Source organism: Cimex lectularius, unplaced genomic scaffold (genome assembly GCF_000648675.2).
Source record: "Cimex lectularius strain Harlan isolate CLEC.00 unplaced genomic scaffold, Clec_2.1 scaffold13, whole genome shotgun sequence".
NCBI lineage: Eukaryota > Metazoa > Arthropoda > Insecta > Hemiptera > Cimicidae > Cimex > Cimex lectularius.
In genome coordinates, this window is record NW_019392649.1 from 447,360 (window position 1) to 463,256 (window position 15,897).

Below are 15,897 nucleotides of genomic sequence, written 5' to 3' on the forward strand. Positions count from 1 at the left end.
TAGAACAGAATAATGTAAAATGAACAGCCCCTAAGTAAATTTAACTTGTGCTTGAGAGCAGGAGTTGTGAGCTCACAAACAGTTTTAAGCATTACAAAAATAAACAAAAACATAGTAATATAAATTAATGGTAGCAGCATATATTCAATTTATTTGACTATTGTCATTTTATGTAATTTAAAAAAAAAAATTTATTAATGTTACTTATAAAAATCTTTAATTATACGTTTTAAAAAAAATTGAAATTTATCATAAGAATAAAAGGAATTTATATCACTTTCTATTATTCTTATCAAGTTATTCTTAATTATACAAATTACTTAATTAAACATTAATTAATACATTAAATATTAATTATACATTAAATGTTAATTATACATTAATTAATACATTATATGTTAATTATACAGTTAATTAATACATTAAATGATAATTATACAGTTAATTAAATTTTTATGTAAGGTTTAATTAATTGAAAGAAGTAATTTGGTCCATAGATCACTAAATATAATGGAATTAATTATACATGATATGAATATATTATTTCTTACAATTAATAAATTATTAATAATAAAATTAATTTAAAACTGATAAAAAAAAGTAATGTGTAGTTAATATATTATTAATTATTGATTACATTAAGTATACACAATTTTTCTAAATGAAAAATTTGTATCACAAATGGGATTCCAACCCATAACCTGTTGCTATCGGTATACCTTGGGAGGTCGTGGGTTCAAATCCTACCTGTGGCACAAATTTTTCATTTTGAAAAAATTATATATTAATTGATTATATCAATTTTGTTTTGATGTATAAATCTTAATGCTGCATTACATGCATTGTTATAATGCTTGGAAGTGTTTACTTTAGTAGTAATAAATTTTATTAGCACATTCGTTCTTGTATTGCAATTGAAGACCATAGGTAAACTTTATGCTTATAAATACGAAGACATGAATACATTAAAAAGAATGGTTTGACTTTTAATGCTTTAAAAACAGTTTAGAATTTTTTTTGCACCTTTTAGGTTTTATGTTATGTTTATGTAGTAATATTTTTATTATAGAATTTTGAGCAATGATTATTGGAGAAATTGTAGATTCTGTGATATTGCTCCAAACTAGGATCTCATGTGTTATGAAGGAATGTGCTAATGCAAAATAAAGAGACCACATTAAATCTGGCTAAAGATTTTATTATTATTATTATTTTAAATTTATGAAATAATTTTATAAACTTTTTATCAAAGCATCAACAAGATACTCAAATTTAAATTTATTACCAAAAAGTATTCCAAAATATTTAACTTTTAGAAAAGGGTATAATCGGGCAATTACAGTTAATTGTATTTACACAAGAATGTAAATATTATATTTTCACTTAATTTGTTTCGATTTGAGAGCCTAAATATGATCATTTTAGTTTTAAGTGTTTTAAAAGTAAGAAATTACTCTCTAACCATTCTTTAACTACTATTATTTTATCATTAATATTTTTTAATATATAATAATAATTCTACAGCTGTATCATCAGCGAATCTCAAACCACTCTAAAACTCGTTTACTCTAAAACCAGAAAGTTTTAGTTTATGTAAATTAAAAATAGTACAGGCCCTAAAACACTTCTCTGTGGAACACCACAATTCATATACATGGGAAAGTTTGAAGCTGAAGGAAAGCTGAAAGTTTGGTTTACGTTCATTCTTTGAGTCCTATGTAACAAATGATTTAATGAAATTATAAACTGATCCTTTGATACCAATATTAATTTCCAAAAACATAAATCCAGGATATGGGTTAAAAATATGAAAAAATGTGAAAAAGTTCATCAAAGGACCATCGTGTTGATGGCAGAATGACTAAACCTAGTGTTAGGACTAAAATTATAATAGGACTCCTGATAGCAGGCCCCAGATTCATATACTCAGTACAGCAGGAATGAGCCTGTGCAGGTATTGCAAGGATGAAAAAGAAACAGTTGAATATTCCCTCTTTTGGTGGGAAGACAGAGGTTTCTTACTCCTGGGAGAAAAGCTAAGACCTAAAAGATACACACATGAGTCACCAAACTTTGGAATTTGATAAAAATAGACCTAAATAATAATGGAGATTGTACAATAGACCAATATTGGTCGTGCTGTAGGCTGACTCCTTCCACTTTTACTTTAACCTTAAAGATAATCTAACCTTGACAATGATAATATGGTTGTGCAGAGAATTGAAGATTGTCTACCAATAAATGGTTCAATAAAAATTTCATTGCATCATTCATGAAGGGAATAAAACGTTGATAAGTCAAATTACAGATATAGCAAATGATAAAAGAATTTTTGTTGAATAAAAATTTAGTTCTGTAAAGGAAGAATTTACAAAACACTTGTTGTTTTTCAGTATTTATAGGATGATTAAAAATTAAACCACACAATTTGCATTGAAGTTAATATATTTGCTACATACAGTTATGTGAAAACATTTTATGTTCTGACCAATCCATCAGATTTGTACACTATATCATGTGTTATGTTGACACCGAGGTGCTCCTCGGCAGGCTTGTTGGCAGCATCTCTATATTCAAAGAAGACGAGTTCATTTATTATCCTTGCTGTCTGGTCATTTTTGAGCATGTTTCGGTGGATGGTGTCATCCATCAGGTGGATCTTCACCGTCCGCTTGCAATGCTGAAAAAAAGTACAGTTACAAATGGTTTTCATTAAATTATATTGGTGCGAACCTGTTGGAGTTGGCAGTGTTCAGATTCATTCTCAGGAATATTTGGTCTCAGAAGATGACACTTTCCGTTCACTTTTGTTTCAGAGCCTTCAAATTTGGCAATGGCATTTAGTTGACATTTAAGCATCCGTATTGCTTCCTTTATTTTTTCTTTTTCATCCAAAACCACTAACGAATTGTTTAATGCTGTGTCTAATACTTCATCAAAATTTGTTATTGAGCTTAATGTTTTTTTAACCTAAAACAATAATACTTTAATAGTGGATGCTATGTCTAGTATGTTCTTAAAACTAAACATAATTAATTGTTAGAATTTGTAATAATCAAAATGTTCACTAAATTATTATAAAACAAGGGAACATAATAATACCTGATTGCACTTCACTACTTCAACCATTTAACAATAATAATGTTCATAATATTTCACTGTTTTGTCAAAATTTTTTCCTTACTAGTCATTATTTATCGACAGGCAAAATTTGAATAAATCAAATTGCCAATATTGACATTCAATTTCAAACTTTTTACATTTACAGTTGTATTTATTGATATTAATATTATTTATAGTATATTATACCTTTGGATGGACTTTTATATATTTGCTTATCATCTTGAGTCCGTTAGAATCATATATTGTTTTAACCCATTCCTGAACTGTCTGTGGTGCAGCATCAAGCATAATGACCGATACAAATTTGCCATCGGCTTCGAGCAACTTAGCCACACTTAAAGCAAGAGCACCACCCCAATCATCGGCCACAAGGGTGAAAACATTATACGGAAATTTTAATAATTCCTAAAACAAAGCAATATTAATGATATATACATATTAATAAATACCATTAATGGAAATACCTCGTATAGCATAGAAGCTACAGATTCAATGCTGGAAAACTCAACTGGCAAAACAGCTTGGAAAGTAGGATAAAAAAACTTAGATGCCAATTCCGTAAGCTGGTTCGGCTTGAGACCATTAAATAGGAAAAGTGGAGGGACCTCTTTGGCAAACTTGTAGCGTGGACAAGCAGCTTTCATTTCTACAAAACATCCTCGGTCGGATTTCATCTTTTGCAAATCTAAAAGCTCCTGCAAATTTTCTGGCATGTGGTCCTTGTAAGATAGATTCTTTGAAATGACATCTACAAAACAGTAAATAATTTTAGGATTTGGACAATAATAATAAAAAAGGTAGAAGCAATACCAAAACTGCTCAAGTTTTTAGACTCTCTGATGAAAACTACTGGAGCGTTGTTAGATTGTGATGTTAACCAGTCCAAGCTGGCCACTATGCAATGTGGATTAAGGTTGGAACTGCAGTTTACAGACAGTGCTGGAAGTTGATTATGTCTTCGTCTTTCACAAACAGTCTCCCCGCCTTCCCCTATACACACAATCTGACTTTTGCTCTTCTTCTCCCTCAATACTTGATCAATCATAACTATTTTGTCTTTCATTCCCTAAAGTCAAAATACTGAATTAAACACCGCATTTGTTACTTTTATCTTTAAAACATACATTTCCAATTATAAAAACAGCAGCAAGTTCTTTGATGTTGTTCAGTTCATTGTACAAATTTTCAATATTGGCAGTTGAACTAATTCGCTTATTTGACATCATGCCGACTTTGACATCCGGGTAGTTGTTCAACATTGAGTTCAGTCTAAAACAATAAAATTTCAAGTCAACCTATCAAATATCAATTAATTTAAAATTACCTTTGTGCAGAGTAACTGTTAAGTATGTGCTTCTTCAATACAACTTCAATATTTTTGGCACCTCTTACTATCAGCCATTCAACCAGTTCCAGCCAAACTGCTTTATGACCTCCTTTAAAGAATAAAACAAAACAAATAGAACGTGTTTGCAAAATTATTTTCTTTCAATAACTACCTAGGATTAGATAAGTCTTTTCAGGATCGCACAAAAATACATCTTTCTTATTGCCAGGGTTATTGTCCAAAACCACAACCATTTTATTGTTAACTTTTCCATGTGACCTAAAATTGATTAATGGATGATACATCTATTGTATTATATAAATTCCAAACATATTATGTAGTATGTCATGTAATACAATACTGTCATACTACATAATATGTTTGAAATTTTTAAACTAACTAAAGTTGCAATAATTATTAATAGTAATAATTAGTTTAAAAAATCTAAGTTATACAGTAAAAATCTTTTGATTTTCAGGCAATAAAAAATATTTAAAAAGGAAAATTCTTCTCACTCAACTCTGAATAAGCCATATATAGTCTAGCTTTGATGAGCTGTAACCTGACACAGTATATAATAAAATAATAGTTTTATTGCATTTGTGTTTGTAGTTGCTATGTATATGAGAATTAGTTTTAATTTAAATCTACACTATGTTGTTTTCCTATTCACTTACTTCATCAGTGAAATTGCAGTTGCATTCAGTAAATCACTAGATAGACGCTTCACTTTCAAAGGTTTAACTTCACCTTTCACCAGCCCTTCTGCCATGGCTTTTTGAATTTTTTCTTTTATGTAATCTGCCATTTGTAAAATATTCTCTGGCAAGAGGCCAAAAACGACTGATTCTTTAAGAAATATCCTCATACCTGTAAAGATAAAGGTAAATCAGAACTAATTTTCCATAAGAGTTTTAAATGTTTTACCCATTGGAGCTTTATTTTCCATAGGCGAAAGACTCAGCTGGAAGAAAGACCCCTGATTTTTTATGCACCTTTGGGATGCTTCGACCATATCGTCATTTTGCAGTGTATTTACAACTATATGAACACCTTTCCCTTCAGTCTTTTCCAAAAGTTCAATATGAAACTTCCAACTTTCACATGAAAGTATGTGATCTGCTGGAATCTAAAATCGCAATCAATTGCATATCGAAACCGTTAAAGTATTGTATCCAAATTATACCTGTGGAAATTGTTTTTTAATCAAACATTTCTCTTCTTCTGTCTCATATGTAGTGAAAACTTCAAAGCCTTTAACTAGTGCGATGGTTATAATTGATTGTGATATTGGAAGGCCTCCTCTGTGGACTAATATGGACGAATAGGAGAGCATTTCATTGAATATCAGAATAATGTGGTATGCCTGAATAATGTTTAGAAGAACCATATATTTTAAGGATTTGGAATAATTAAAATGATTTTACCATTGTATAAAATACAGGTACAGCTGCAGCTTCTTCATCTGACCAAGAATCAGGTTTATTCCAAACCAATTTTTCATCAGGAATTAAAACATTGCCATCCTCAAGTGTTGCAACACCCATAACTTTTTTCCCAAGCTTATTATAGCCAGCGTAGTCAAAAACACCAAACTACAAAACCCAAGAATCATAAATATGATTAATACTTTTCATTTTTTCGTTAAAACCTATTAACTATCGAATTTAGATTATTGAATGTGGCATTACTGCACCTTGGAACATTGGCTGTGCGCAGTGATATCTTGTAAGTTCAATCCTACTGCTGATAACTGGAAATCTTTTGCCCTAAAATTAAAATATTGTAAAACACATTCAAAACTCTTAACTATTTCAATATAATAAATTATACTTGAGGGAAGAGAGTTGAAATAGATTCTTTCCAAAAACCTCTAAGTTTTTCTTAGGTTTGTCTTCAATTGGCAGCAGAGACAAATTTCCCCACTCATTGTTAATACAAATATTGATTCTTAAGTCTTTTTTTATTTGCTCTTTGTAGAATGGACTTTCCAGGTCAAAAGAAGGACAATTTTCATCAGTGAAGTATATCCTGAAGTGCAAACATTTAAGTGTTATTTGTTTACAATTGTTAACACTTTTAAAAAATCACCTTAGAAGATCAGATTGGTCTAACGAGTCACATTTTTTAATAACTTCTTGTATTTCTGACAAGAAGTTGCATACTGTTTTACCAACTATGTATATTGTCCCTGGCTGTTCTTTATTTGCCTCTGTGTTCAGTTTAATTTGTAACTCTTCTGCCCAGTTGTCACATAAGGCAGAAACAACGTGTTTTTCACCATCACAAGGGTTTTCCTATAAAAGGTGCAAGCAATTTAATTTTGCCGAAGAAAAAAGCCCAAAGCTTGTTACTAAAGTCAGTTTTACCAGTTTGTAAAGCACAACTTTGTCATTTCCAAAATTGAAATTGAAAATAGATCGGAGGTTTTTTTCTTGAGAGATTAATCCAAGTTCCTGAGTCAATCGTGTAAGAAAGAAACTTTGTTTGGCACTCTTAAGTACTTTTATGGACTTTTTAAAATTTTGACAACCAGAGATAACCCAAATGGCTTCTTTGTTAAGATCATTCCAGTCGAAGCTAGATATCATACCATCACTGTCGCACTGTTTTATTGAAACCTAAAATAATAATAATAGTAAATGAACTAAATAATATTTTGGATCTTTAAAAATTGTTAATAATGCACTAACTTCCAATTGATTTTGTTGATATTTAGCATACTGAATGCTTTCTGTAAAGAAGCCATCCCCTTGGATGTCAATGATGTTGAGTTGAGAAATGCCACCATCTCTAAATCTATTGATGTTCTCGTAAACCGTGGTAGCACAAATGCTGACAATATCTTGAACACTCTAAAATCAGACAGTTAATGCATTGAGTTTCACCGTTTTACGTTATTCTGCAAACCTTCACAGAAGAGTTGGTGTACGGAATGAATTTGTACTGATCAAAAGAAAGAACCATTTCACAAGGTTCGATCGAAGGTTGGTTCACTTCGGGAACAAGAATCTCTAAGCCTTGGCATTTGACTAATTTTGTCACATGGTTGTAAACCACAGTTATTTCTTTAAAACATAATATATACATTTATAATATTATTTCAAACAGTTTATCTTTTTTTTATTTAAAAAAAATACCTTTTTTCTGATCAACTGGAAATGCTTCAAAGTTAATACATATGTGCTCAATATCTGTTATTAATTTCAAGCAATTAGAGTTGTTCATGTCAAAAAATGCAACTACTTTGAAAATGCCATCTAAAAATGGTACCCATTGACCTCTCCATTGGATTTTAGCGTGTAGACCTACAACATTACGGTTAATTTAAATGTTAATAAGATTGTCAAAATGATTAAATTTTTACCACTTTCATTGAAATCAACTCTTTGTACACTTCTAAACAATTCCGTTTGATTGATACCCATATGGTACAAATAGTTGTAAAACTCATTCTGGCCCATTGTAACATAGGTGTCGTCCATTTCAAAGTGAACGTTGTCTTTCAAATTTGAAACATTGTCTATTATGCTAATATTTCCAACGACTACTTCGTCATTGCTTTCACAGATTTGGAAATCGCCACTGCCTATTTGAACGAGTACGTACAATTCTTTATGAGCTGAAACGTAATAAGAATATAAACAAATACACTACACGAAAAGTACAACTTATTTCAACGACAATATCTTACATTTAGCTGGAACTTCTACATATTTACAAAATTTCAGTTTTTCTATTTTAATAGGGGAGGTGGAGTTTTTCTTAAGATCATTAAATCTTTCAATGATTAATTCCTGAAAAATATAATCATTATATCAATTAGTGCTGTTATATAATTAATAATATTTATTAAATTTATAATTAATAATTTTAATATATGATTTAGTTATAAATAAATTATAAACCCTTTTCTAATACAAAGTTATACCTTTTGCTAAAAATTACTTTTTATTTTTCATATTAACCTACTGATTTATAATTATTCAGAAATCGTGAGTTGCGGTCTGGTGTGATGTAGGTTTCAGAAAAATATTTTCTTTATCGTGCCAACGTTTCGATCTTTATTGAGATCATCTTCAGTTTCGGACACTCTCAACAGGAAACACAAGAATGACACAATTACATAGAAAACAAACACTTTTGAGCCATGAAGATCAAAATATTTGTACTCACTCAAAATTCATTTTTTTAAATATAAAATTTCCTGGCATTGTATATATTTATTTTTTAATCTAAAAATTTTTAGCATTGTATAAATTCATTGTTTTTACATATCTAAAGTTTTCTAGCATGTTATAAATTCATTTTATTTATTTATTTTTTTTTTTAATCTAAAATTTCTAGCGTTGTATAAATTCATTTTTCACATCCTACATATATTTGTAAAAGTGAAACAATGTTTATAAATCCCAGGCCCTGAAGATGATCTCAATAAAGATCGAAAAGTTGGCATGATAAGGAAAATTCACTAATTTCGTGGTCCGCTTGACCAATTAATATATTACAAGTAATTAAGGTTTTTTAGTTGGTAAATATGGCCCATACAACTTTCATATGCTAATTAGGATACACTACATGCCCTTATGCTATAACAGATCACTAAATTGAATTGAAATAAGCAAGAAGGTAAATATTTTTTTTAACGACCAGACGTCCTACTTTTCTAATAAAATGTCCATATTATAGACTTTTTTTCACACAAAATACCGTTTTAACAATAAAAAATGTAGAGATTTACTCTCTTCAGTTGTTTTAAGATAATAAAAATGTATGGTGTTCAGTCAATGACCACTCAGAGATCGGAGGACCACAAAAATGCTAAGAATAGATATTTTATCAAATTCTTAAAGCTAGGCATTGATTTTAATTAATTTGAAGGTTAAAAAAAAATTTTATTATCGACCACTCGGAGATCGTGAGATGCGGTCTGGTGTGACGTAGGTTTTAGAAAAATATTTTCTTTATCGTGCCAATGTTTTGATCTTTATTGAGATCATCTTCAGGGCTCAAAGTGTCTGTTTTCTGTTCCCCCGTTTCGGGCACTCTCAACACGACACGCAAGAATGGCACAATTACACATAAGACAAACACTTTGAGCCCTGAAGATGATCTCAATAAAGATTGAAACGTTGGCACGATAAAGAAAATGTTTTTCTGAAACCTACATCACACCAGACGGCATCTCACAATTTCTGAATAATTATCGATTAACGGTCACTAATCACCACACATTTCTACTGATTTATATAAAATCAATTCTTCGTATATATTTTCATATACTATTTATGTCTTTGTTAACAGCTTATTAATTCAACTAATATAATTGAGGTTGATTGGTACTCAATATTTCGCCATTGGCCTCCATGCTACATATTCATGCTAATAAGTACTTTCATTCTCAAAATACACACAAGGGAGAACATGCTTGTGCTGAGCTTATGTAAATTTTATTTAAGTTAGTATATCATTATGATCATTGATCATTTTGTGTAGTTAGTGCTATTCTATTTTTAAATAATAATTAATCAAAAATGTTACTTATTGTTATTGATCTTTAGTGCTTCATAAAAAAAAAATTTTGTGGTTTGTACAAAGCAAAGTTGAAAATGATACCATTAGTATTCACTTACGACAAGTGAGGAGGAAGGCATTATTATTCTATTGTTGACCTTGTTATATGACAAAGTTTCAAATTTCTCCTCAGAAAGGGAAACATTAACAAATTTCCAGCATGGAACAGATTGCAACTAGAATTTTAAAAAAAAGTTAGTCATCTGATACATATTGTAATGCCACTCAAGTGAATATATCCTACATCATTCCTGTTGATGAAACTCCAGATTATCCAGAGCTCAGAATGATCCCAGGTGATGACACTGCTCGTGTACTTGGTGTCTCTTGATACAGGAAACTCCACAGTCGGATATAAATTAGCAAGATGGACATCAATTCCTTCAAGATACATTCTTTAAACAAAATTAAATTTTTTATTATGTTTTAGTAAATTTTAAAAAGAATTTAAGACTTCATACCTCCCAATGGCTTGTAGTAGAAAACTTATTCCATCAGATTCAAATCTGCTTGTTAATGGGATATTTGTACATGTAGGCAATGAACGTTTAAGGATTGCTTGAAGTAATCCATGTGGGGCAATTTCAATCACAATTGCATTATTTGGAATATGCGCAGAAGCTTCTTCAAACAGTACTGAGCTCAGAAGGTTGTTAGTGTGATACTCTGCAGAGCTATACTTAGCCAGATCGGAATCCCAGTCTGCTTCAGGGATGGAGCTGCTGATCCATCTTTTTGATCGGCATTGAGGATTTGGAATAACCTAAATTCGACCGCTTTTATTTAGCTGAGAAGTGATATTTTGTCATAAGCGTTACCTTCTTCAAATATTTCAACAGCGCTGGAGCAGCAGGTTTAATATGCTTGCTGTGATAAGCAATGTTTGAAACGTTGACCAATTTTGCAAACACTCCTTGGCTTTTCAGTTCATTTATATAAACCTCCATGTCTTCTGAAGGTCCTGATAAGGTACAGCTTTCTGCTGCGTTGTGACACGCAACTTCAATTGCTGGTGGAAGATTATTTTTTATCTGATTATACCCCATACCTAGGAAAAAATGTTTGCAATTGTGTAAAGTGAAAAACAGTAAATTTGCAATGCAAAATTTATATGAATTAAACTAAAACAATAAATTGACGATGGCAATTTTTAAAAATGAAATATGCTTATCAATTATCATACATCAACAACATATATGTGTAAGAAGAATTCAATCTAAACAAAAAAAAAGTGTAATCTTAACTTAGTTATTTAAGGAAATATTTCTAAAATATATATTATTAGACTTTATTTTCAGAATAATTCAAATTTTATTCATACTTATTGATATATTTTTGCTATGTTAAAATGAAATGTATAATCTGTATTAATGTCATTCACAAAAGATATTAAAATTTGATTTTATTACTTACCCACAGCGGCCATTTTTCCTTTAATTAGTTCTGTTTCAATAGAAGCTCTTCCTCTGGCATACGCTGAAAGGATCATCTGCTCCAGAGTAAAACAGCCATCAGCATACGCACAACCAAGTTCACCTACTGAATGACCGATGATTCCATCTGGCTCGATTCCTAGTTCTTTTAATGTGTCCACCAGACCAATCTATTTAAAATTACATTTTTATGTTATTTTATTTTTATTTTATTTTACTAATTTTACTAACCTGAACAGCTGCGATTCCTACGAATGAGTGGAGAATATTATCGAACATTTTTTGGTCCTGGCTTGTAATGATTTTGATCACATCGATCCCTTCGGGCTTCAGCACTTCTTGGCATTTGTGTATGGCCCGTGCGAAGCAGGGCAGTTTCAGCAGTTCTGTGCCCATGCCACACCATTGTGATCCCATACCGGAGAAAACAAACCAAATTGGCCTTTTGACGCCTGAGTCTAAGGCCTGTGGTAAATGTTTATTAACTTCATTTGTTGAATACAATCTGTTGACACTACCTTTAATTGATGACAGGTTTTAGATCCGTCCCCAAGCAATGTATAAGCACGGAATAAATGACGTTTTATTTCAGTTGAGAACAAATGATGTGTCAGGGCAACAAACTCCTCATCAATGGGTGAAGATTCAAGCTATAATTTTAATAAATTAAAAAACAATCAAAAATATTCTTTTCTAATGCTTTTTACCTTAGTTAAAACTCCATTTAATGCAGCTTCATCTCTTCCAGATAAGATAATCAACCTCGGAAGTCCATCAGGTGGCAGTTCTCCAAGTTTTAAAGGCCTTGACTTCACCTTTGGATTGCCTTTCAACAACACATGACCGTATGAACCAGCAATACCATTTGAACTGATTCCTATTATGTCACCTTCTAATTTAGTCGGTTCGGTGATGACCTTAAAAAACACACCTATTAAACCTGAACAAAATTTGATGTTAAATTTACTAACTTTCAGCTTGCCAGATGCCAACCATGGTACATCAGGATTGGGAGAATTGTAGTTAATATTTGGCGCAATGACTCCACTTCTAAGTGCTAACAGGGCCTTGCATATACTGACAAAAGTGCTCGAAGCTTCAGTATGTCCCAAATTGCTTTTAACAGATCCAATTAGAAGCGGCTTATCTCTTTTTGTGCACAAGGCTTCACCCAATGAGTTTAATTCTTTTGCATCAATGATCTTTAAAAAAAAAGATGTATATCATTATAAACGATGGCAGATTATAATTGATAAATTACTTACTTTTGAAGCGCATCCATGAGCTTCAACATATGCCACATCATTAGGATCGACATTAGATGATTTATATACATCTTCAACCAAAACTTTGTACTTTTCCTCATCAAATTCACCAAACCCAACCTCACGAGATCCAAAATTGAATGACTTTATTCCAAGCAGAGAAGCATATACACGCTTTGCATGTTCTTTCCGTTGTAAAAAGAATACAACACAAGCTTCTGCACGGCTGTAGCCATCAGCTAAAAATGAACACATCCTTGATTATTTAAGCAAAACAATGTTAAAAATTTAAGTAAAAGTAATTATGTTATGTGTGGTGATTAGTGACCGTTAATTGATATTTATTTAGAAATTGTGAGATGCGGTCTGGTGTGATGTAGGTTTCAGAAAAAATCATAATAAAAAATAATAACAATAATAAAAATAATAAAAAATATATTTTGGATTGTATAAATTCACTTTTCAACATCCAAAATGTAATTGTTATATGTAAACAATGTTTGTAAATCCCAGGCCCTGAAGATGATCTCAATAAAGATTGAAACGGGGCACGATAAAGAAAATGTTTTTCTGAAACCTACATCACACCAGACCGCATCTCACAATTTCTGAATAAATAAAAGTAATTATGTTTATTTGAGTACTGTTAGTTAGGATAACTCTGGTGTGATATACCATCTGCACTGAAGCATTTTGTGAGACCATCTTTATTCAGTTCTCCCTTTGCATGCCAATGAGTTGAAGATTCTGCTTTTGAGATGAGACTGCACACTCCAACAATTGCAGTTGTGGTTTGTCCTCTTTTGATCATGTTGTATCCAATTTCTAAAGCTTGCATTCCACCATTCCATGTATTATCTAATGCAAGGCTTGGTCCTGAAATAATGAGAATGTAAAACTGTCATAGAAATTGATACTTTAACTTATACCTTTTAGGTTCATGAAGTAAGAGAGACGATTGGCTTGCATCGTACGGCTGTGGCCCAACATAGCATGCCCAACATTTTTTGCTCCCATGACACATTCATACTCTGTCTCACTTATCATAGAAGCCATCGCAACTGCCGTCTTTGTCCCAGAAAGCAAAGTTGGATTTATTCCTTTAAAAATTTGTTTATTTAAAGAATGTTCTTATGAAAATATTTGATTGAACAAACCAGCATCACAGACTGCAGCATAAGCATGCTCCAAGCATAGTCTTGTAGTTGGATCCATAATTTCACACAATTTTCTATGTATTCCAAAAAAGGTCATGTCAAAGTAATTCATTTCTTTCACTTTTCCCGTACCCGCTGGCACGCCAAGTTCACCTGGGCAGATTAACTTTTTTTAGAAAAGAAAAACATAGATGATACAAGCTGAGCACCATACCAGGGGTCCAACGTCGACCATCTACAGTGACCATATTGACTTTATTGAGCAGATTTCTTTCAAGTTCTTCCAAGCCATCACTTTCCGGAAAAAACCCAGAAACTCCAGATATAACGACTTCATATTCTTTGTCAGCCATTTTGTTCTACAATAAAATAATATTTACTACTAAAATCAGGAATTTTTAAAAATGTTTAATTTGTTTAATAGAATACTGTTTTATTTTAGCTGTTTTGGATTTAACATACTGAAAGGACTAGCCAAAATTTATAGGGTTCGTTTTTAAATTTGTTTCACTAAGAAAATTGAATTGTTGCTTTTTCATTTGTTCATTCTCACTGTCATAAACATTATACTAATATAGCAATGAATATTCATCAGAAGCTATTTTTTATAGGTCGTAAAACAACGTTTTACAAAAATAATTAATAAATAATAAAATAATGAACATATTCTTGCAGAAAATTGTATGATTGGTTACTTTCAATTTTCTAGTCAATTAATTATGTTATTTTCATTACTTTTGGGGGGGGGCAGAAATATAAAACTTTTTTTTTCTCTCTCTCTCTCTCTCTCCTTCCTCTCTCTCTTTCTTTCCATCTATCTATCTATCTATTTATGTATCTGCTCTCATTGATTTTTGCTTAATAATCTTCCCCTATCATTCTGATCTTCAAGTACTTATGTATGTTATTCATCTTTTGTGTGTTATTTTTTAATTATTTAAAAAAAGAAAAAGTACAGAACACATTGAGAATAGACAAATCAGAATGATCAGGAATGTCAAGGTTCAGGTTGTGAATTTCAATTTAATAGAAACCTTAATTCCTGAAAGTCTTATTAAAGAGACCTTAGTACCATATGAAACCACTAAATTATATAATGTGCTGAACATCAATTATTAATCATTTTAGTACAATTATAATATTTTAGGCTAAATGTTTTAAGCTATGAGGTCAGATGAGAGTATTATTGAAAATATAATGATCAATGTTATCATTACACACTGATAAATAATGTATTAATAAAAAATAAGTTGAGTCAAAAATTAAATGAACAAATGAGTGACAATTGTATAATAGTTAGAAGTAAACATTTTTAAAAGACAAACTGAATTATCAGCTAAGCATTTGAAAAACTGGATTCTCAATTCTTTTCATTATTTGGAAATTGTAGTTTGTTGTTTTTTTGTTTTGTTTTTTCATAGAAAATGGATGCAAATAAAAGTATTACTCCTATGCTTAATATTGTACTTACTTTCTTACACGTACAGACTAAGGAGTAGTGCTTACACTTCTTGTACCTGTAAGAGTCCAACCAGGAATGAAACGAAGTTCAAGGGTGGTTCTTAATATCATTTAAAGAATTTAATACATGACATTTGAACCTGTCTCAGTTTTTCACTGATTAATAAAACATTATGGAAATGACATAAATGGGCATTGTTAGTTTAAAAAGAACATAATAAGACATAATAGATTTGATTTATAATTAGTTAAGCAGATGAGCAAATTTGCATTTAATACCAACGCTCATGAAAATCCGTCATTCAATTAACAATAACACCACATTAAATTGAAGTTTATCTTTTTTGAAATATTTAAAACTTGCTAAGTCTGTAGATTTTAAATATATTATATTAATAAATATATATGTGATTACTAGGTGTATAATATTACAAATCAAATTTATATATTTTTTAATATTAAAAACTGACCTTGTGCCTGCTTTAATGTCATAGTAATCAAGCTTCTGATGGTACTATGAATATTTTATGGGTGTGACCTATATAAACCCTACTTGT

The 15,897-nt window shown here is 30.8% G+C and overlaps 1 protein-coding gene across 1 annotated transcript; it reads right to left on the bottom strand.

Annotated features, from left to right (window-relative positions):
- Positions 1–2,427: 2,427 nt before the first annotated feature.
- LOC106664590 (fatty acid synthase-like) lies at positions 2,428–15,440 on the bottom strand. The gene is made up of 36 exons (XM_014390461.2): positions 15,351–15,440; positions 14,094–14,238; positions 13,880–14,032; positions 13,652–13,822; positions 13,398–13,598; positions 12,723–12,961; positions 12,429–12,659; positions 12,165–12,374; positions 11,976–12,107; positions 11,689–11,922; positions 11,438–11,627; positions 10,843–11,072; positions 10,486–10,787; positions 10,269–10,419; positions 10,084–10,200; positions 8,145–8,247; positions 7,818–8,072; positions 7,591–7,758; positions 7,361–7,518; positions 7,144–7,305; positions 6,820–7,071; positions 6,542–6,747; positions 6,284–6,481; positions 6,147–6,219; positions 5,878–6,045; positions 5,637–5,816; positions 5,378–5,579; positions 5,128–5,320; positions 4,623–4,729; positions 4,448–4,559; positions 4,248–4,392; positions 3,934–4,189; positions 3,588–3,871; positions 3,310–3,528; positions 2,734–2,970; positions 2,428–2,680 (listed from the first exon to the last, which is right to left on the bottom strand). Exons 2-36 carry the CDS (start codon positions 14,230–14,232, stop codon positions 2,477–2,479), a joined length of 6,582 nt encoding a protein of 2,193 aa, XP_014245947.1. The 5' UTR covers positions 14,233–14,238; positions 15,351–15,440; the 3' UTR covers positions 2,428–2,476.
- Between the last annotated feature and the right edge of the window lie 457 nt (positions 15,441–15,897).

What these genes read in the sequence shown, in the direction of transcription:
- LOC106664590 (XM_014390461.2), bottom strand. Translation starts at nt 14,232, where the DNA reads ATGGCTGACAAAGAATATGAAGTCGTTATATCTGGAGTTTCTGGGTTT. An exon ending in CTCATGGATGCGCTTCAAAA is followed by an intron (nt 12,660 to 12,722) that starts GTAAGTAATTTA and finishes TTTTTTTTAAAG; the next exon opens with ATCATTGATGCAAAAGAATT. An exon ending in TCCAGTTGATCAGAAAAAAG is followed by an intron (nt 7,519 to 7,590) that starts GTATTTTTTTTA and finishes TATGTTTTAAAG; the next exon opens with AAATAACTGTGGTTTACAAC.